The sequence below is a fragment of the Gavialis gangeticus genome, unplaced genomic scaffold (genome assembly GCF_001723915.1).
Source record: "Gavialis gangeticus isolate Ggan-Ray unplaced genomic scaffold, GavGan_comp1, whole genome shotgun sequence".
Lineage (NCBI taxonomy): Eukaryota > Metazoa > Chordata > Crocodylia > Gavialidae > Gavialis > Gavialis gangeticus.
Window position 1 is genome coordinate 59,759,093 of NW_017728994.1, and position 23,484 is coordinate 59,782,576.

A 23,484-nucleotide genomic window follows, 5' to 3' on the forward strand; every position below is an offset into this window, starting at 1 on the left:
GCTACCTAGAGCTAGGCGATAGGAAGCATTATGCAGAGGGATGCGTGACATCCTCTCTCCCCTTTCCAGGAACAGAGCTGGACCTCCCCTTTACCTTTTCAAAGACTGGAAAAGGAGCATATACTAGGGCATTTCACCCAGAAATGGAGCAGACCTAACTCTAGGTCCTCCTTAGCCTGCGAGGGCTCAAACAACATCATCCACCTCCAAGGCACCCACTTTATGGAGAGAACAACACAGACATTGTATTTGTAACTTTAGAAAACTCCTATACAGCCTCCTCCACCTTATATTACAGAAATCATTCCCAGCTCATAGGACATACTGTCAATGACAACTTAGACATGGAAAACATATGACTTCAAGTGGAAAAATGACTAGTCCATAAGAAGGGACTCAATGAGATTTTTCCATCTAATGTCACTTACACATCCAAAATGCATACATACTTCCTCACATGCAACTTTACAAAATCATAGTAATTAGGAACAGAAAAAGATCTACAAGACTGGCACCTTTACGGCATAAGTATACTGCTGACTACACTTCACAATAAGGCAGTATAGATTTGCACCTTTACAGACCAATAAATCAGGGATGTATAGCATAAGCCATCATAAGCAGAGGGCTTGCTTCATCAGAGCCTGTGAATTAAACAGATTTTTAATCTTCCTTTTTTTTTTAAAGGGGTGGGGGGGGTGGAATTTTGCTTCCCTGTTTTGTTTCCTAGGTAAGTCTCCACCTTTAGATACCAGGAGAGGAGCACTGATGAATGATAAAAGGCCTGAAGTTAACAGGAATCTTTCCATCAACCCCAATGGACTTTGGATCAGGCCACACAGAGATCTGGCTCCTTAGGAGAAGGGGTGAGATGGAAGATGTTTCAGCTGCAGCCTCTTACAGGAGAAGCTGGGGAAGCCACTTTTGAGGGCCATCCGAATGAAAGCAGAAAGAGGCACTGCACTGAGTAAGTGACCCCCCTATCTTGACACGGATCAAAAGAGCAGGAGCAGCTGCCGAGTGGGGAGGGGGCCAGTCACCTGCTGCTGCAGCTCGGGGTAGCAAAACAAGGAAGAAGTGGGAGAGAAAGAGGCCGCAGTGACAGGCAAGAAACTAGGGGCTAGGGGACACAGCTAGGCAGCGAGAGGAGTAAGCAACAAGCCCCGTGCTGCTTCCCTGCTAAGGAGGGGAAGAAAGGGAAGTCAGGGAACAAAATAACCTGCTGCATAACGGCGCTGCCTCTGTTCCTTGGGTCCTGGCGCTTTCGGTCCCCTCCCTCTGCGTTTTCACAGAAGGAAGAAGTGGGCTCTGCAAGCAGGAGGCAGGGAAATGGAGAGCAGCAAGGGCTTTAAAAAAACTGCTGCTGCTCTTGCTGCTGTCATCGGAGAGTGTGGCTCCACTGCAAGGGGACTCGGTGCAATTCCATGCCAACTGTTGCTGAATATTTCACAACAGCGACACTTTGCACCAGTCCAGCACACTTCACGCAAGGATATGAAAGTACCTGATGAGCCCTCCGTTCCCAGCCTGCGAGGCAGGCAAAGCATTATTATTGCTATTTTACAGCTAGGGAATTGTGACAAATTGCCCAGAGTCATACAGAGAGGCACTGGACTGCTTCCCAGCATCCTAACCACTAGATAAAACACCTTCCAAATTTCTTAGTGATGTGCAATGAAAAAGATAACAGATTTCCACATGGAATAAAGAGAAGGTAAGGACACAATACACTGAGCCTTTCTTTATGTGAGCTCTCCTTAGGCAAGCAGTCCCACAGAAAATCCTTCTGGACCAATGTCTAATGGCATGAACAACTCTTGCATGCTAGTAGTGCCTGGAAAGCAGGGAGACTAGTCACCTGGGTAGTCATTTACATGCACGCATGTGGGCAGGATCAGGATCTCCAGGCCAAGGCACTGACTTTATAAAACAATTCCCACTCCACAACCTAACTTTCGGAAAACACGTTTGCTGTAGCTGTGCCTTAACATTGAACAACGTGGCTTCAGCCTTGCAACCAGATCCATACAAGTGAACCCCACCCAGAACACAGACCTCATATTATGAACATTAACTCCTCTCTTTTATATGAAGTTGTAAGCAATTGTCATCATTTCCCTATACAAACAAACATATGGGAAATTCTGAAAAGTAACATTTGGGATCAAAATCCAGTTAAGATTGATCACAACAAAGTTGCTTACCACAATTAAAAAAGAAAAAAAAAAAGGAAAGAAAATAACAACTGACATCGCATCAGAGAGAGGGGAAATGAACAGTTAAGGGTATGGACAAACCTACATTTTTGCCACTTTAAAAAGGGAGAAGAAGCTGCTCCTTGGGAGCCCACAACAGCTGTTACAATCTAAATATTACATCTTTATGATCTTGTACGAATATAAATGAGTTAAACTGCCCTAACTTTGGATGAAGCACAGTTAAAACTGGAGTGGCTATACTACACTTGCAGCACTACAGGCTCACGTGAAGTGTCAGATGCCTGGTAGAAGCTTGTACTGGTGTCTTTTGACATGGAAACAACTGTTAGGTCCGTCTATTCCCCAAATGTTGAACAATCAGCTGCTCCCTAAACTCCTAATCTTTCCTCAGTATTTAAAATCATAAACCTCTTTTGAATTAATAACTATAGAATGATGCGACTATACAGCATACATTTCTAAGCAGACTCAAATGTTAGAAGAAACAAATGAAGAGATTCACCATAAAAATCAACCATCCATGCATTTAATAGGAAAAATGCAAGAGAAACAACAATTTTAACTGATACTTAGCAGTAGCCCTAACAAGAGAAGTATTCAAATACTAAAAATCAAGATCATAAACATAAATACAAAAGAAAATCACCCCCCATCCATGGTTCAGTGTGAAGGCTTCTTTTCTGTGATAAAATATGCATTTGAGATTGCCGTGGTTGTTAATGTCATGGACAGTGCAAAACTGATGATCGGACTTGGAATTTAAGTGATGTGACAAATGACAATCCTGCTGCCGCCTCCCAATCCTAAAACTGGATTTATCAGCCAAAGTGAAGAAGCCCTCAGTTCAGTTTTCTGTATTAGTTTTCTTATCTTAATTCTGCTCAAGGTCCTGATTTTTCAAGTGTTGGCATGCTTAAGGATCATGCGCTCGAGAGCCTTGGCAAGCAGACAGCTCCGGATTTCAAAATATCTGCCTTCTGGTTATGCAGGTTACTAAGCAATTCTTCAGCAGCTATAAAATCGAGTCTCTAGCTACCTCCACATGCTGAGCTGTGAATTCTCAGACTCTTCACATACCTTGGCCTGTAATTTTTCTGAAATCTTATTAGTCCAAGGTGGCAACCATGGAACCTGCCAGCCAGCATCCATTTATTTAAATGAAAAAGAGTTTCTAACATTACCAACTTCTTACAAACAAACAGGAAATAACCAGATACTGAGGATATATGTGTAATACACTATCGTGTATATCAGGGGAAAGTTGGACTGCATCAAATTGACCAGAATTTTAGGTTGGTACAGCACAAAAGCCAACACTGCTTATTCTAGCTCCAGATCCAATGACGTGACACGTGGAAGAGGCTCCATGACTTAAGTGGCTCTCCTCACTGCCCTGGGGGGCTGGCGAATAACGTTAGTTACAAGGGCTAAGAACAGACCGTCAGAAAACCCATGGCTGAACTGATTCAATCTTCACGGGTTAGTCTAAACCGCGTAGATTGAACTGATAAGCAAGCGAACGGACAATCACCTCTGATTCCAGAAATGCAGTCCCATGCCTGCAGTGGCCCAGGCCAAAAGCTGGGAGGCGCTAGAGCTCACCTCCCTGCTGGCTGGAGCAGACAGCTTGGGCCAAGGCTAGCCCGCCACCCTGTGAGAAGAGGGTTTGCGGGGAAGGTGCAAAGCATCCTGGGATGGTGGGGGACTGAGTTAACAGAGGGGATATGGGACAGAAGTTCTATGAACTGATTTAACCTAAATCAGTTAAGTCTGATACTACAGCCATCTAAGTTTAGCTTAAACCAGCTTTGATCATTTTGAAAGCAGTTAATGTGCGCTGAACTTCTGCTGTGTTACAGATTTGAACTAATTTCCAACCAGATACACTGGTTTCTGTGTAATTTCTCTCCCTAGCCAATTGAACCAGTACAAATTTGGCCATTAACTTCAATGAGGCCACGATTTCACTGTCTTTTGCAACCAGCTTACATAGCCCACTATGGCTCTGATCTTGTACTCCTTGAAGCAAGTTCACGATGACTTCAGTGGTGCAAGACTGGATCCTAGGATGGCAAAAAGACATGAAAGTCTTTTATCTAAACAAAACCCTCCTGTGCCTTGTATTGTATTAGGTGAGAAGTTGGAATTAATTTTTATTAGACATCAGCATTAGCCCAGTCACCAGACAGTAAATTAAGCATTTTTCTCGGCATGGGCCAAAACTCCCTCTTCTTTACATAGATATTTTATAATATTTCAAGAAGCTGTTCCTATTTTAGTGCAAGTATCAAATTAAAAATTAAGTATGTTCTCAAAAAAGGGGATCATATGAGACTTGTCACGTTCTGTGTAGAGAGATGAAAAGGCCTGTCATCAGACTAGGACTCTTCCTTTGTTTCACAGACAGTTGCTAATGGGGGACTTGTTTTCATTTTCAAACAGCCAAGTAATTACTTTCCTTTTTACCTGGCACCACCAGCCATCTACTCTTTCTGTAAAGGTATCTCTCCTGGTTCCTTTTCAGCTGGCACAGTGACACTGCCAGCACTGCTAGGCAGAAGTCACTTTTCTGCACGCTTATCTCCAGCAAGCATTCAAATATTTATTCATTCCTCAACTATGGATACTTCAGAGCTGCATATTAACAATCTGTTTGTTTCCAGCTGAATGCCTGTTACCTTGACACCTTCAGTTCTAGGTTTTTATTTTGGTTTGTTTTGTTTTTCTAAATCAAAAGGTGACCCATAAAGGAAACAAGTGGGCTGCGAGGCTTTGGCTCCATTAAGACAGGTAAACAAGGGAAAGGGATTGTTTGGGGGAGGGGAAGTTTCTGTCTCGACTTTCAATACATTACAAAAGTCAGTTGTGATTTTGCTAAAGACCTCACTGGAGATGTTAATGTTAACTACATGTTTTTCATGCCTGAATACGTGAGATCAAGGAGAAGAAGCTCTTTTTCTCCTATTCCTGTGCGCTAAGTTTTAAAAATAGCAACAACAACAAAAGTATTTAAAAAACTGTATAAAAAAAATCATTTCCTGTCTCCATCAGTTTTTTCCTGGTACCTTTGATGACAATTCTACCAGTTGCATATACAAATGACTTCCAAGGGGAGACAGGATGTTTAATGTAAAAACAGCCAGAAAAAACTCCTAAATATGAGAAGAAACACAAAACCAAAAAAAAAAAAATTTTTAAACAAAACTCCTTCAGGCTTTCTTTCTCCATCACAGAGATGAGAAAAGGGCATAGATTTAACTTTGGGTTTTCAGTCTCAGCATACTTTAAGTCCAGCTACTGTGTGCTAAACTCTACATTTCCACTCTAAAATAGATTCCCGCCCCCCAAGGAACATCTGCTATGTCCACAAGAAATATGCATCTTTATTTAGGAAAAATGAACCGTGCTGAAAGTATAAACCATACTGCTTCCTCTTATTCTTGTTATTTCCATTCATAGATCTGGGGGCATTTTTAAAAATGTAGTTACCCAGCAGCATCCCCATTCTACAGACCAGGAAACTGAGGGGCAGAGAGTTAAGACAACTTGCCCAAGGTTGCACAGGGCAATGAAACAGCCAGAACAAGAATCAGATCTTCCAACTGCAAGATCTAGGGCCAGTCCGCTGGCCAACACTTCCTTCTGCACACGACAGGCCTTTACCTTGCAATGCATGTGCATAAACTTAAGTATGAGTAGTCCTGCTTTATATGCACATGCTAGAGTTATGCACATATTCACATGTTTTAATGAACCTTAATACTGGATCAAACCCTAAAAATCAACAAAAGGAACAGTTTAAGGTGACAGTTCATTACTAATTCTATATGTCAGCTTAACTGCGAACTCTACCTCAGCAGCATTTAGAAGGAATTTATTTAGGGCCTGATCCCACTTACATACATGTAAGTGATACTGCTTGCCCACATTTATGTTTGTAAGACAGCACACAATCAACCTAGTCATACATTCTGTATAGGTCAGCTGTAAAAACCCTGCATTAAAACTGGGAAAAACCAGCAAGAAGTAACCAAAGACATCAAAAGCCAGACAAATGAACAGGGCCGGCCCGCAATTTTGGGGGGCCCTCTGCAACAGTTTTGGGGCCCCTCGCTCCGAAGAAGCTGCCAGCAGCCGGGAGCGGAGGGGTGAGCAGCCGGATGCAGGGGCCCCCTGCAGCCGCAGGTTTTGCAGTATAGGACAGGCTGGCCCTGCAAATGAAGTTCTCTGTAAGGAAAGCTGATAACCTAAACACTTAAGCCTTTGGGTTCAAATATTCTTTTGACGTATTCCTGAAAGTTTTTGAACAAAGTGATATTTTTGCAAAAAAGGTAATAAAGACAAAGTTTTTTGAATAACATAAGGACATAGTACTGGAAAGGGCTTCCTGGGCCATCAAATCCAGTCCCTTGCATTGGCAGGCCATCACTAAATGAAAGAATCCCCAAGGTTGTCACTTCAAACCCTTCTACACTAAAAGGGACAAAATCCAAAGCCTCAAGAACACAGAGTGACATGCAATGCCATGGGTAACAGTAAGGGAGATGAGGGTTGTGTTTCTCAAGGGTTGGTCTTAATATCTCCCCTACTCTTCCCCAGCTGGGAATTGCCCTGTTTGGGGAACAGGCTTGGGGCTTTGCCATGCTGCTCTCCTTCTGTTCTCCAGACCAGGGGTGCCTGGTGTGGGGAAGGCATAGGGAGCCTTTCCTTGCTGCTCCATTCCCCCGGGAACCGGGAGGGAGTAGAGCTGGCACTGCTTCCCATGCCTTCCCCAGACCAAGAGCACCCTCAGACTGCAGGGGAAAGGGGACAGACGCAGGCTGAACTTCTGTACACTCGCTCTCTTGGAAAGATTCCTACTGGTGGAAATTTCTCAGTTCGTGGCCTTGAATTGGAAAACCAAATTGCACTCTGATGCCACAATCTTCTGATAAGGGAGGAGGGAGAACGCTCTTTGTCAGCACAGGAACTAATACTGACCCCAACTGCTCTGTCCACTATCGGAAACAGATAAGAGGTTTTTACTTCCCACAACTTCTTTTGACAGATGTTGGCAGTAAAAATGCTTGCATGTTAACCTAGATTTACAGGACAGCAGCAACACCACCCCGTTCCACGCTTATTTTAAGTCATCAGGTGCCTCGCGTTGCATAATTTTCCATTCTTTTAGCCTTCATCTCAGAGGTCAGAGCAACCACAGAATGCCAACAGAACAAATGCATGGTTTGTACCTGTATGGGTATATAACATCTCTCTCTAGATACCCTCCCCTGCCCCCCACCCACACACACATATGCACAATACATTGTATGTACGTGCACACATATACAGACGTGATGTGGATACTGTACGTATGACACTTCACAAGTTAATAGCTACAGGTAGTTTTACTTTCCACAATGAAAAAAAGCTTCCAACATAATCACCTTGGACAGGTTTTTTTTTTGGTTAGTATCTTTGAATGTCAAAAGACCGAACTACAGCAACCTGAAGTAATGTGCACAGAATTCACTACAGTTTCCCATAGAAGACAGGGAGCTTCTCTGGTCCATTTTTACACCGTCAGTGCACTGCCGCACAAAAATGTTTATGGTCATTAATAATATGGTTGGTTTCATACCCAAGTTTGCAGCCAACTAATTACCAAGTTTCCCAGTTGCAACAACAGCAGAAATTTGAAATAAGAAATCCCTCTCTCAGAGATATCTAGCTGGTCTAATAAAAGATATCATCTTTACCACGAGTTCTGATTCCTCTCAGAAACAACACTTCCACTGTCACCACGTAATATCTTGGACCGGCACTGAGTATCACTAATGCACACAGCTTCTTTCAATTAGCTGATCGCTAAAGCTCAAAAGATTGATTTGAACACATCCCGCTTCAAGTCTCACATTTTAAAAATGCATCTTCCCCGGTTTTGAGGTAGGGAGGAGTCAGTGGATTTTGCATAGTATGTTCTCTCCAGTCCTTTTCCTCCTCACTTGCTCATGTCTTCTCTATTTATTAAAGGGCTGTCCCATCTGCCTAGGATCCTAAGTGGCCATGTCACCATGCCTACAACGGCTCAGGCCAGGACCTGGGGGGAGGGAGGGTGCTAAAGCATGCCCATAGCTGCAAGGAAGCTGTTCTGGGGGGATGTGGTCAGCCCCAGCAGTAGCCTGAAATGAACTGGCGGGGGGTGTTTAGTTCCCTGCTCCCTGTGGCAGCCCTTCCCTGCCAGAGGGAAGGGGGAATAACCCCTCTCCCTGCCCCCTCACCTAAAGAGCCATGCAGGCTGCCCTCTGGCCATGCCCTCGCCCCTGCAGCTGGAGCTGCAAGGGGGCAGGGCCCTGCCAGGGGCAGCACTCCCTCTCATGGTTTGCTAGTCCCACAGCGGGGCCGCACTGCAGGCAGGTACAGGAACAAGGGCAGGAGCAGCACAGCTGCTGCAGACTGCACAGGGCGAGCAGCAGCAGCGCTAGGGAGCTTGGGGGGCTATATTCACCCCTCCAAGCCCTGGTGCCACAGCTCGCCCCACGCAGTCTACTGCAGCTCTGACCGCCCCGCTCCTGCCCCACCGTGAAGAGGCTTGCGCTCTGAGGCAGGAGCAGGGGTTGCAGGCGGAGGCGAGGGGAGCAGAACAGCACTTCTGGGCCAAGCCAGCTTCCCCTCGCCTCCAGCAGGTACTCTCCCTCCCACTCCTCGCCCAAGTGCACTGTTTTGGGGCACTGGAGGGGGGGGGAAGCTTCAGCCTGGGGAATCTGGCTGGGCCAGGCAGGGCTGTTCTGCTCCCCCCACCTCAGCACCGCGGGGCAGAGGGAGGGTCAGCCCTGCACCTTCAGCCCAGCTCCGGCTGCTGTCCACCCGCTGCATCCGCCCAGTGCGAGGAGCAGCCCCTACAGGCGGAATGGGCAGAAGGTGTCCAGGATCTGGAGCCAGAGCCCCGTGCACTGGGCAAAAGCCACAGGGCTGAAGTTTCCTTCCTTCCCACCCAGAGCAGTGCCACACACCAGAGGTGGCCGCAACAGTGGCAGCTGGCAGCGAGGAGGGCAGAACAGCCCACCTGGCCTCAGCCATCCCACAGCTTGTGATGCACCTGCAGCCACCGGGTGCTGCACAGCCCAGGGGGCCTGGCCGCAGCTGTGGTGGGCAGCTGCCAGGCTCAGGGCCTGTCAACACCTCCAAGCTGGCCTGAGCAGCCCGCTACCCGGCCAGCCCCTGCCCATGCTGCCGGGCTGGGCTGTCACAGAGCAACAACCACTGGGATATGACAGCACTGTCCAGCCTGAGTGCAGGGACCCGGGAGCAATCTGGTGGTGCAGCCCCTGTGGCCCCATCCCGAGCTGCAGCCCGCTAGGAAGAGTCCAGCCCCTGTGGCCCAGCAGCATCCACAGGCTGGCCCGGCTCCCGCCCCAGACGAGGCAGGTGGATGGAGGGGCCATGCTGGCTGGCTTTGGCCATGCTCCCTCCCCTGCCACTGGAGTGGGGAGGGGGGAATGGCTGACAGGGGCTGTTCAGCAGCCAGGCAGACCCCAGCTGCCAGTGGGACAGGGGATGAAGGGAGAGATTAAATCCCTCCCCCTCTCCCCATTTGCTTTGAGGGCTACTGGAGCCCCACTGCGGTCTCCCAGGGAGAGGGGGGAGGGAGAGGGGAATAAACCTCCTCCCTGCTCCCTTTGCCTCAGGAGCCATGCCAGCCGGCCAGCCGGCATCTGGCCACACCCCTAGCCCTGCCCCCACTCCAGCTAGGGAGCAGAAGGGCAGGGCCAGCCCTGCTCTCCAGGGCAGACAGCACAGCCCAGCCCAAGGCTGAAAAGCATTCTGGGATGCTGGGGGACTTTGGTTTAACTTAAACCGGGAAGGGGTCTGGGACAGATGCAGCAGAAACCGGTTTGACCCAAATCAGTTAAGTCTGATACTACATTCAACCAGGTTTGTCTTAAACCAGTTCTGCCCATTTTGAAACTTTATGTGCAATGAACTTATGCTCTGTTACAAATTTAAACCAGTTTCCGATTACTTAAACCGGTTTATGTGCAACTCCTGTCCCTAGCCCGCTTGACTAAACCCCTCCCCAGGGTAAAAACAATAGCAGTGATTGATTCTCGCTGGCTGGCAAAGACAAAGGAGCATGGATCACCTCAGTTTAGCTCCCGGGAAAGCTCCATACCCTAAGACACAAAAGCTTCCCCTAATCACTCTACTAACCCCTGTGCTACCACCATTCTGCTGCCTACTTCTGTCTATTAAGAGATGTATTAGCATAGCAAGTACACAGTGAAAGCACATTCAGAGCTGCTCATCTGTAAGACGAGAATAATTAAATTGCATAACATTTCAACTATCATTTAATTATGAAAGTTGGCAGTAGAGGCAGGAATGGAACTCATATCTTCTGGTTACACATTTTGTGCTTAATGCACAAGGTTGGATGCCTTTTGGACCAGGTCTTTGGAGTCAGCAACCAAGTACGGGAGGCTCCAGAATTGCTGGTCAAGAGCTTCAAAACTTAAGGGATTTAGCAACTAGCAGCTTCCACTGAAGGACCTAGAATTCCCAGTGCATTTCAGTGGCAGTCACATGATTAAATCCCCTTCTCAGTTTGAGGATTCACAAGGACTTCTGGGACTTGCTGTGCTTCACTTCTTATGTTAAAAGGTTCAGTTTGACCTTTATCACATGAAGTTCAGGGAGGCTGCAAAATCAGGCCAAATTTGAGAACCTTTAATTCTACTAAAGGAAGCAGAAATGTCAAATATGTTTTAAAAAAATCCATTCTTACACAGAAAAGATCTAGCTGGATAATTGTTTCAAGCAACAAATCTTTGTTTTCTGGAACAGTGCTGAACAGCAAGACTCATACCCATGAAAGCAAGCTTTTCTGACATACTTCTTAAGCATAACTGGTCTTCTCCATTCACCTTTACTTACAGCAGTTCCAACATTAAGAACTGCATATAAAATTTTCTGTCACAGAAGATGCCAGGCATTGTTGCTGTTGGGAGTTAAATCTCCTTACTGCTCCTTTTCAGGTGCTGAAGGCATGAGGCTAAGAAGGAGCACACTAAAATTCGGAGGCCTACAATCAATCAGACACATCCTTGTATGCGTCTTTTCACCGCTCATGTTTATGGTTAATATTTAGCTAATCACACACACACACACACGCGCGCGCTATTCCAACACCCCACACACTTTCGCCCAACTGAAAGCAGTAAACAAACCAGCACCCACAACGTTGGAACATTAGGTATTAAGGAAATACTGCTGAGTACAAACCTCTTCTTTCGTTTTCTTATTTTCTGCTTTAAGCTCTTCATATTCACCAATAGCTGAAAAAAAAAAGAAGAAGAATATTGGTCTATTTTAACAGTACACCCACCACCCTATTCCTTGACAGCTCCATGCACTGAAATGCCCTCAACTTCCTCAGACTCATTCATTTTAAGGCTGTTACTGTCAGCTACTTAGACCTACTACATTATAGACCACAGAAGTTTAGCCGTTAACTCCTGCAACACAAAACATCTCTTTAAACTTCTGGAACGTGTGGGTGTCCCATCCTTGGTTAAATAGAAGCATATCGATAGGGAGTGAAGATTACAGGGAGCTCAGGCCTAGCTTTACCATTTCAAATCCAAGTTAGGACACATTATGGATCAGCTAGAATCCATTTTTTATTTACCATACTATTGGTAGGTGTTTATATGGTCCCATCATCATAGTGTCTGAACACCTCATTCTTGCATGTGTTTGCCTTCATTAACAGCTCTGTGAGATGGGGAAATCATCAGCCCCATTTTACAGAAGGGGAAATGAAGCACAAGGAATGCCTCAGTGAAATGACTTGCCCAAGGCCACACAGGAAGTCTACAAAGAAACTAGAAATCAAATGTGGATTTCCAGAGCCCCAAGCTAGCCTATGGGCTGGACCATCTTCTTCCTGCTGCCATAAACCATGCATAGGCATGAATGTAATCCTAGAAAACTAGGATTTGGAAACGCCGCTTGTTTGTATATGGCGATTATTTTAAATGTACATTTGAAAGATCTTGTTTGCTAAGCCATACCATGCACGTACCATTGCTTAGAGACTTCATCCCACACAGACCAACCCCCCAGTTTTTTTGTTCCTTTATTGTGTGTACGTAACACGTAGACTACTTGGCTGCCAGGACAGGCGCCATGCACATTTTATCAGAATTCTATATCCCCCCGAGCATTGGAGAAATGAGTAAAAATACGCAAAAAGAAATATTGTGTGAACCTAGAAGATGTGCATGTTGCTAAAACTAAAACATCTGAACGATATGATCACTAGAGCCATCATCTCCCACCGTATCTATTCACCATCTCATTTGGTCAGTTCACAAAAGAAAATGGCATCAATTCAACTTAAGCCAGGGCTACCTAAATGGAGTTTTCCCAAACACAAAGAAATTTAAAGCAAAAAAATTGGAATTAATAATCTGGGGGCAACTGTATGAACAAATAACTGTCCCAAAAGAACAACCTCACACCAAAAAGAAGGTACCCTACACTTTCCAGGCGGAGACAGAATTAACTCAGGAAGAAGAGCTGTGCCATGTGGCTGTAATGCTTTTTTCCATAAGGCAGCTGGATTTCCTGGAATACACCAGGAAAGCCAGGGCCTAAAGGTACTATTTTTGAATAAATCAGTTTAATGTAAAAAGAAATCTTTTGCTTCTTTTTAAAATGGTTTTAAGAACAATTAAGCATTGGCAAGCTCAGAAATAAGCCATTCTTAAAAGCAAAACAAGGGTGTTTACAGGCTTTTGCACCACTTGTATTTAAATTTAATTTAATTTAAACACCATTTTAAGTTAAAGTGCTATAACTTTCTCCTGTAAATATGATCTAAGCTAATAAGGCCTTCATGTGTTTGTTCATTTTAAGTATTTATATGATCGCATCACAAGAGCTTCATCATTCTTTGTAATTTATTTATCCTCAGCACAGGTCCCAGAGGTTCATTTTTCAGATGGGGAACTGAGGTACTAAGAGACTAATGGACTTATCCAAGGTCATGTGAGAAGTCTGTGGCACAGAAGGGAATTAAGCCCCAGGCTTATAAATCCTACATTAATACCCTAACCATTGGATCATCCTGCCTCGTTGCATATGCAGATTAGCCAAGTAAAATTAGCAAAAGCCTACTGTTTATATTAGCTACAAAAGAGAACTCATTAATGCTCAGTTCCTTAAAAAGAGCCAGAAACTCTATCCTGCCATTAACACCAGCTGGTGATGAGCGTACGGAGGAAATTAACACTCTTGGCTACGGGAGTAGTGAGTATTCTCCTAATATCCAGCAAATATTCTAACCAAGAAGAATAACCACGCTTGTTTGGCACTGGCAGCTCCAAATCCACTGCACAGACAAGCAAACCATGACAAGTATATCAAACCCTCTACAATTATGACCACAAACCACATGCAAACTCATCGGAAGTCAGCAGATTTGACAGTAGAGAAAACCACAAAGAAAAAAAAAAAGTAGATGCACCTGAAAAATTTGGCAATAAAATTACGTTTTCTCACAGGGGATTTCTACTCAAACTGACATTGTCCATTGTTCCATAGGTAAGAAATTTTTAGCAGCCTCCCAGTATTGGGTGCAAGAAAGGATCCAAACATGATGGTAAATATACTCCTTGGAAGAGACTAACAGTTTCTAGGTATGTTTAAAGAGAACCACACTTGCCGTTTAGTAGTTGAAAACAACTGGACATACAAATCAGTTTTAACCTGGACTTCTTTTTCTGTCCTACCTTTTGGTTAACTGCATATAATCAATCAAGAACTCTGCAGGTACAATTTGTTATTGACACCAGGAAGTTACACCTCTCCACTTTCCTAATCCATGTAATCCTTGCTTACTTTTCATACAGCAGTGTAGTAAGATAATTTTGCACATTACATGGATAACAGCTTCCAGATGAAATGAGGAGAATTTTCAGGAAGAGACTTATTAAAAACTTTCCATCTAATGGAAGGTCTAATGGTGATCAAGAAGTGGCATGCAGCAGACCAGGGAAGGGAAAGGCAACACAGCAACAGATAGGGCATGGAGCAGAAAACAGAGCAGCAGACTGGGCAGGGAGCACAGATAGGAAGCAGAAAGAAAAGCAGCCCGTTGAGCAAGAGAAGACGACCAGGGTGGCACTCAGGGAGAGTGTGGGGCTAATCTGCCAAAAAGGTTGACCCCCACTGATCTAATGTAGCTTAACAGAGCTACTGAAGAGCTAACTCTTTAGCAAGTACGGGAGCAACTAAATGAAACTGTGCATGTGTTGGGGGGGGTACACACGTTCCTTGCTGTAGATCAGGGTCTTTGGTTACAGCAGCACGAGGCAAGACTGAGCAGTTACATATCTGACAAAAGATGCAATTATCTTCTGCCAGAGCTTTTATATAAGTTTTTTTAAGCATTAAATATGGAGATACAAAACACATCTTCAGCCACCTAATTTTAAGGTAAACAAGATTAAAATATCTACAGAATTCATCCAGGCCCCAAACTGCACCAAGTTAAACCTTCACTGCAAGTCAGGGGCAGAATCAGGATTCTAAGCAGTGGGTACACACTATAATTACAGTCATCACAGTATCGGAGCAACTCCAGGTTTCCTGGCCCACGCCATGTGCCAGTTCATTCAGATTATGCAGGCTGTCAATTACTGCACAGTACAACTGAACTAGTTTGGCCAAAGAAAAAGGTGCTTGCTTTCCAGTGAAGTTTCAATTGATATTATTAACACCAGCAGCCAGAGGAGCAAGAAAGTGGCAATGTTTCCACCCAGCATTCTCCCATCATTGTAGAATAGCTGCATATTTTTGCTCAAAAGTTAGCAGCAGCGTAATATCAAATGACTCCAACCTGCCTCTATTGCAACTGTAAGCCTTCAGAACAAGCACCCAAGGCCCGGTTATTATTTATATATAAAACATGGGTAAGTCATAGTTTTCATAACGATTGTCCTCATTCGGCTTTGAATTTTACCAGGGGAAATCAGCAGTAACTCTCCAGAAGTCGAGAGAGATAAGCTGGTGTAACTTGTCAAGATCAGAATGATGACCTTTATTCCAGGCTTTCCACCTGCAGACTCATAAACATTTTACAGCTTCCATTCAAGCCTGCAGTGACCTAATGTAAGGAAGGAGAACAAAGGTGTTTCAAATTGAAGACTGGTCTGCCACCTAACTCAAAACAACTTCCTGACCCACCTTTTTTAAAAAAAAAGATTCAAACTATAAATTTTCTAAATAAATTAAAAAGAGTATATACACTGTGATGCAGTGAGCCTACACATAGAAAATGCATTCACCTGTTCCCACAATTCAGTTGTTCCAGTAAAAATAGTTAATAAGCTTCAGCTGCACAAATTTTAGCATACAACTAAATCAAAAGATTAAGATATAGATGCAGTAGCTGGTGCTTTGTTATTAGCAAGGTTGCAGGTATTTCTTCCCTGAAGCTGAATTTAGTAACAGTAGATTGTGATTAGATATTTATTATGCAAACACTAGGAATGTGTTTATTAATTGAACTATATCATAAAAACAGAAGTACAGAGCAAACTTGCTTTACTGCAAACATTAGCCAAAGACACACCTACATCGATGAAACAAAGTGCTCTCTCTGGGAGTGCCCTCTTTCTACTTTTTGTCAAGCTGTTAGAAATTACTGATAGTTTTCAAATTCATATTTTATAGGTCAGGAATACAACATGTTCTCAGATGAAAGCAAGCTATTTTACTCTGCTTTAAAGAAAGAACATTAGAGATGGTAATATTTGATCTTTAAAAGGCTGTTGAAGGTGTGTGATGTGAAAAATATGACCCAGCTATATGCATACATAAAAGGAGACAAAGCAAAACAGGAATTCTAAGCTTCATATGTTGTTAATGCAACCCATAGTATTTCCTCTGAGAAATGGCTTGCAGGCATACCACTGAACAGGTAATTACAGTGTCCGTCTCCAGAAAAAACAAATATCCTGTTTCAGTGTGTTACACGTGTGTAATCATAAATCAGAAGAGAAGTTATAGAACAAATCTAAATCAATAAAGATTTTCTAGCAAGACATGTATACAACAATGAAGCAACGTATTACTTACCAAAAACATTAAAGACCTTAAGGTTTCAAGATGCACAGGGGGGGTTGAAATAAGGATGCACAGACAACCTGAGTCCCAGCACTTCCTTCTTAGTGCCAGGTTTGCAGCCTTAACATTCATTTAATGTAGTTTTGTATGCAACAGCCGAGATTTGAAACAAAAAGCAAACTGAAACAGAAAGGCCCCTGCATGGAAATTCCCTCTCATTAACACCCACAAGATTCGTCAGCAGGGATGGAAGCTTGAGAACCAACGCACAGCGTATTTGAACCAAAGTAGCTAGCAGCAATAGCAGGTTGGCATCTCCCCAATATACTACCATAATAGAAAGATGGGACACTTGGCCAGTGGGTTTCACAGCTGTTGGCTGAAAGCAGAAGAATTCACCCTTGGAAGACTGACTTCCATGCCAAGCTCTGAAACCTGAATGATTGCAGACATTTCTGCCTCTGTCCCTCCCCAACTTCAAGACTGACCCTGTCTGCAGTCAGCATCATCCCAGTCTCCACTCTTCCCCTACCACGTTTCAGGTTCTAGTCCCAGTTTTCACCCCCATGTCCCAGTCTCCCAGTGGAAACAAAGACGGAGAGCAATGAGCGAGGAACACAGCAGTATTTTCATGAGGAATAAACAAAAAGGTATACCCCTGACCCCAGAGAAACTCCCCCTTAATTAAAAGTCTGAACTTAAAACACAGAGGCATTACAGCTTCTCAATAAAACAATATTTTTAACATGGGCAAATGAGTAGATAATCCCTCCAATTTCATTCTGAAAGACAACCGAATGTTTATTGCTGAAATCTTTGTCCCTCGCCTTTGTTCATCCTCCCAAGAAAAATATTCATCTTGTGGCAATCACCCAGCAAAGCAAATCTCTGCCAAACTTCAACTGTTTGGAGTAAATCATAAGCAACTGAAAATAGGGATGTGTTAATTAGAAACCTAAGGCAACCTTAACTAGAGGTGGTGGTATCTAAACCAGCCTAATGACTAACTGCAATGTCTGACCCCAAGGTTTCACATTTTGCAGCTTTCAGCCATCATTTATGCATCTTCAAGGGTATGTTCTTGTAAGTTTTCTGTCTATGATAAACAGATGTGTGTGACCTCTATGCACTATGGCTGAGTGTCCTTCCATGTCAAACCAACCAAAGATGCCACTTGACCATTTCAACCCTGCTCATTCAATCAGAAATGAAGAAGAGCTGTCAAAGGAAACAAAACTCATTTCATTGTTTGTTTAAAACAAAGCCTGGTTTGCACTACAAGGAATTTGCCACTAGATGCAGCTTATTGTAAAAAAAAAAAAAAAAAAAAAAAAAAAAAAAAAGACAGATCACTTCTGTTGTTGGTGTTGCTTACTCCGGGTCCCCATATTAAATAGGCTATTCCAGAAAAATCACTCTTCTTTGCCAACAAAAAATGCAACCGCCTGGCCTTTTACCAATAAAGGAACGTCAATAAAAAGAAAAATCACAAGCCTAACTGATGCTGGCAAAAGTTTTAAGGGCAGATCTGTCATAAGGGGGCTGCTGCCATTGAGTGTCTAGTTGCAGAAAGCCCAAGATTATGTCCGAGAATCAGGCCATATTTCTGTCTTACACTATATTTCTCAAACAATAACACTGCTTTTACACTCATGCATGTACAGTCACGTGAGGGCCAGCTGACAGCTGCCACAGACATGAAAGGCAGGTCAGAGGGCCTGCTTTATACTTCTAAGCTGAGAGGAAACTTAGTTGTAAGCCTAAAGCCAGGGAGTCAAGGTCCTACAGAGATCGGCGCAGGAGCAGCACACATGGTCCCCTTGGAACAACAGGTACTTCGGTGGATTCACTCTTAATACTGCTGGAAAAAAAAACAATATTAAGCTCCGCACAGCCAGTTTACAAGGTGGCTAGTTTGTCTAAGCGTGCTGCGGAGAGCCAAATGTAAGCTGACTTCCCACACAAGCCATTCTGTTATGGAGACAGATGGAGAACAGCACCCGGGAGCAGATCAGGCAGATGCCCCGGCATCTAGAGGACTCGATCTTCCCTTCTCTACAGATTGGGTGGCTCCATGGAGTCAAAATGTCTCTTGCACAATCAAGCTGCTCCTCCGAGGGAAGACTTAATTGGAAAACTTCCTTTGATTGACTCCATGAAGGTTCTTGGGGCCCTGGCCTGTTCTACTGTTTATACCACAGAGGAGTATTTCTGTAGACGGGATACCAATGGGAATACACTATTGTTTTTCTGTTTGTTGAACTCCCTAAGTGACTCAGCTTCTTCCATCAGAAAAAAGTCAGTCTGCCACTAGATGAAAGAACCCTCCAAATGTCTTGGATTACAATGCATGCTTCCAAAAAGACCCCAGACATGTAAGCTACAGAATTGTGTTTCTGGCCTAAGTGTCCATCTCTAACCCAGCCCACAAAAAGAAATTCAGCTCTTCTCCCTTCAGTGGGGAGCCCACACTACACCTCAAGAGAAGATATTGTTATCAGATCACTTGCTTTTGTTGCAGATACAACAGGAATGGAGTCATGATCTCAAAAGGGCAAAGGTGAGAGGGGAAATAAAAAGAAAACAGAGGAAAAAAGTATTCTTAGAATTATAGTTAATGGGGATGCTTTGAACCATATCGAGAAAAAAGGAACAGGCATTTAATACCACTTCTAATCAAGTTAAAGAATTGCCAAGGAAAACTAAAAGAAGAATTTAGTGGAATCAGCATGCGACAAAAATGATCTAACAGATCTTCAAGCACAATCAGGAGATGGAGATCCATCACCATGCCAGGTTTCAGGCTGTTAACATAACACCCACCATTCTGTCAAACATGTACCCCACTAATTGATACCAAGTGTTTGTAAATAATATGCACACATGCACCTACAGCTATAGGTACATGTGCACAAAGCAACTTAAACCACACAGTGATACATCCTTGTGTTAAACTTTATACATGTGTAAAGTTAAATATATGCAAAAACATTTCAGGATCAGAACCAAGTTAGCATCCCATTATCCAGCTCTCCTTGCACTGGAAGGGGAATTAAATGCACCATTAAAAGAGTGTACAGATGCGTATATCTTTGCTGAATTTTTATCCAACTATGATAAAAGTACTCATCGAGGATTTGGGTCAGCTGGGAAACAGTAATTACACTAGAGTCTATAAAAACAGGTTCATAAGCACAACAAGATTTGCAATGGGCTAGTATGGACAAGGTATATCACAACCAGATTAAACTGGACAGAGATATAAATGAAGTTCTGGCTCAGACTCCTGTATGTCTCTATTAAGGATCATGATGACTTTGGAAAATTACAATAGTAGTTCTCCAGTGGCATACATGAAGGGTATTACCGAAACACAGTTCTTCACATGGTACTGACTTTTTCAAAGTTTTCTGGCATCATTTTTAATAGATTTTTTGGATCTGTTCAAAGCTATCCAGATGCACTGATTGTCAGGACTAAAAAACTGAGCCTTATGTCATTCTAATTTATTAAACACCATTGACAATTTTGGAATTTGAAGAAAATCCAACTGCTGATGCTAGAGTAAACTTCAATAGTTTGTAAAGCTAGCAAGATATTTAATGTTCCCAATGGCATTTAGGAGCTATTTCTTTTCTTTTTAATTTTTTTTATTCAGATAACTACAGTAATGAAATTCTAACACAGGAGTTAGAAACAGGAACTGCATGCAGTTGAAATTATTACATGTTTACAAAGGAAATCATATACAATTTTCATTACCTGTACTATCAATATTATGATTCTATATGCAAACATGACATTCAGTAGTATTCATTAATATCCAAAAAATCTCGCTAAAGACTCTGTCTTACTAGCTGCTGAATGTTTGTCCTCTGCACAGGTCAGAAATGGAATGAATATTTCTAAATATCTATCCCTCTTTTATGTCTTTTCTAGTAACCTAACCTGATGATGACACAGTTTCTCCATCACCAAATATTTTGGGAGCTATTTCTAAGCAGCTGATAACTCTAGGCATTGTGTGCATTTGCCTATGCTGATATCAAGTGAAAAACAAAGTTACAATGATGGCTGGAGGGAACCCTTAAAATTAAAATGACTATGAGTAGAGCCACAGGAACCGAACTAAACTGGGCCAGGTATTCAAGCATTGTTATGAAGCATTAGAAGTTTATTATTGTACCTTGGATTCCTACAACAAACTCTTTGCTTTTATTTCAAGGACTAGTTTGACTGCCTGCTTTTATTTCCAGAGGTGTTTTGTTTCAATTTAAAGTCTTGACTATAGGTATTTTGAATGCAGTTTAAGTGAGGTTTTACTTTACGGGATTTTCCAGGCTGCCAGTTTGAGTATCTTCGGATAACATTTAGATTTAGGGCATGCTTGTTACACCTGTTCAAATCACTTCAGTAACTTTTTTATACTAGCAACATTTACTTTAAATCTAGGGTATCCTCCATATTGTGTTTCTTCAAGACATTTGCCTTAAACTCAATAATTCAGCAAGCCAAAGGATGCTCAGCACCAGGTATCCCACTGAAACACAGAGGGCCTGGAAAGTTCACCCGCCTATTCACCGCTGGTGAGAAGAAAGTGCATCTTTCACGCAGACAACTTCAGTGTCCTTGTTGCCACTCATAGCTTTGCCCACCAGCAAAGTCAAATTGTCTAGACACCAGTCAGCTTCACAGCTGCTATTCAGAGTTGTGTGGGCAGCAAAGAACCTTGCACTTTGGTTTAAATCTATGAAAGCTTCCTGGGAAACCTAGAAGCAGCACCTAAAATATCACAGTGGGTGCTCATGGACTTTCCTGGTGGCCTTCTCCAACGCCGTTCATCATCTCTTGGCTGGTCTACTGAATTGCCTAGTCAGCTGTCACATGAGATATGTTTTTCAATTTGGAAAAAACAACTCTCTCAGACTGCTCTAACAGCAGAGAGTTGGCTGAACTTCATTCATTTCCTACATTTCCAGCAAGATATACACTGCTGCTCTTGATCTACATGAAAGTGCCCCATTTTTGCAGCAGAGGTGAATCTAGAACAGCAAGCCCTGGAGCTTCAATGCCTTTTCCTTGAACTATTTCCTGGACAGCAGTAAGTTTTATTAGATCCTAAACAGCAGTATGGCTGCCTGGCCAACAGATCCTTACACATCAAGGATTTCATGCCAAGAGTCCATAAGGGCACTACATTTGAAGCCATTTTAGTGATTTTTGTTATTTCAAAGCACACATAGTCCTGGTGGTAGAAAGCAATGAGGCCTAATTGCATACAGCAACTCATTTTCAATCCAACTCTTTGGTGTTATAAAAACTTGCATCCATCTGAGAATTATGAGCATATATTATAGTTGGACTTAATTCATCAGCCAAAATTCAAACTGGATCCACAGCTAATTCAGAAAGTGTGCTAGTTATTGGGTATTTACAGAATGGATTTTTTTTGGGGAGGCAGGGGGGATAGTCTGAAGTTTTAGATGCAAAGTACAAGGAATTCAGCTGAGATCTGGTTCAGGAGCTCCCAAAACTTCTGCTCTACAGACTAGGTAATTTTACAGATCAGACTGAATTCACAGACAACCAAAGCATCAGTGTCTATCACCAGACCTCCATTGTTCCATACTCAAGCGAAGCAGAACTTCCATCACATGTTTCAGTCCAATATATTGATTAATGCAAATCAGTCCTGGCTTTATTTTTAAACAGTTCACCCGGTGACTTTCAAAACAGAGCCATTTCATGACACAGCAAAGGCAAATTTTTAAGCACTGTTATGGGAGTGATAATGTAATGCACGCAAATAAGATGCATGTTGTGGCATGTACCTGCTGCCAAATTAAAGGCGGGGTTACTAACAGTTGGTTTTGTCAGAGTGGAAGCTGCAGCGATCAAGTTTATGCGTGACTTATTTAAGCACCTAGCAAGATTAGTTCTTTCAAATCATCCAACAACTCCAAGCCTAACCCAAACTCCATGCCATTTGGGGTTTCTAGTCACATAATGCTGGGAAGAGACATCAGCATCTAGACAGCCACGTGGTAGACACCTGAAGAGAGGATGGCGGGTAAGGCAGGGGTGTCAAGCTCATTCGGTATCAAGGTCTGAATTCCATATCTAATGATAAACTAAGGACCTCAAGGCACAGCACCAAAATCAGTGGGATGCCTGCCCACGGATTAAGAGTAAAATATCATTCTTCTGTGGCAAATAAACTTTTCCTGGTCTACTTCTTATTGTGGAAATCAGGGGCTAGGTGAACAACTAGTCACCAAAGTGCCCCAGGTGAAAACCAGAAGCAATGGGCATAAACTCCTAGAAGAAGGTTTCAGACGGGATATAAGGAAAAACTTCTTCATGGTTTGTGTGCCCAGACTCTGGCATAGACTTTCAGTTGGGGTGGGGCAGGCCCCTACCCTGGAGACCTTCAAAAGGAGACTGGATGCACGCCTTGCAGGGGTCGCCTGGGCGCACGCCTTGCGGGGGGTCACCTGACCCCTGCAGGCTTCCCTGCCCAGAGCAGGGGGGCTGGACCCGATGATCTCACAAGGTCCCTTCCAGCCCTAAACTTGTGTGCATCCGTACCATCTGGCACAAACGGCCCGGGGACTCGGTTCCGAAACAGCGAGAAGTGCGGTGGCCCGTTACCTCCCTCCACGAGACCGCTGCGGGTAGCAGGATGCCTAACCCACGCGCGACACATCCAGACACGATGCCTATCCTTCTCCCGCGCGCCAGACAGACAGAAATCCCTGTCGGGAGCTTTATTCAGGGATCTGCCTGAGGGTTTCAGCACAAGATTATTTTTCCCTGGGTGACCAGGTGCCGCTGGCAAAAGGCCTGGGCTAAGCCAGGCACGTGTCCCGCCATGTCGTCATCCCAAATGGCACAGCTTGCAAGCCAGTCGCTCCTGAACAAGGGGAGGGCTGGACCAGGAGGAGGAGAGGAGAGGAGAGGGCAGGGCGGCGGGGACCTGCACAGGGTGCGGGTAAGAGGGACGGGAAGGAGGAGAAAACCTGTGAGGGGAGGAACTGAGCAGCAGACAATGGGGTGCTGGAGGGCAGCAGTCCCCCCGCGCAGCCCCGGGGGCTTTGTCCCCACCCCCGCCCGGCTGCAAGGGGCCCTTACCGCGCTCCTTGAGGCTGGCGAT

At 43.8% G+C, this 23,484-nt stretch overlaps 1 protein-coding gene across 3 annotated transcripts in view; it reads right to left on the minus strand.

The window, feature by feature from the left end:
- Nucleotides 1-23,478, minus strand: part of SHTN1 (shootin 1) — a 98,728-nt gene extending 75,250 nt beyond the window's left edge. The window contains exons 1-2 of one of the 3 annotated variants that reach the window (XM_019502896.1): nucleotides 23,463-23,478; nucleotides 11,481-11,533 (exon numbers count right to left, since the gene is read on the minus strand). Coding sequence is in view for 2 of the 3 variants with exons in the window: in XM_019502895.1 (XP_019358440.1) it covers nucleotides 1,220-1,228 (9 nt within the window). In the remaining variant the exon portion in view is untranslated. Of the gene's footprint in view, nucleotides 1-1,219; nucleotides 1,402-11,480; nucleotides 11,534-23,462 lie in introns of those variants that run through there. The other 2 variants (XM_019502895.1, XM_019502897.1) reach the window with 2 other exon arrangements.
- Between the last annotated feature and the right edge of the window lie 6 nt (nucleotides 23,479-23,484).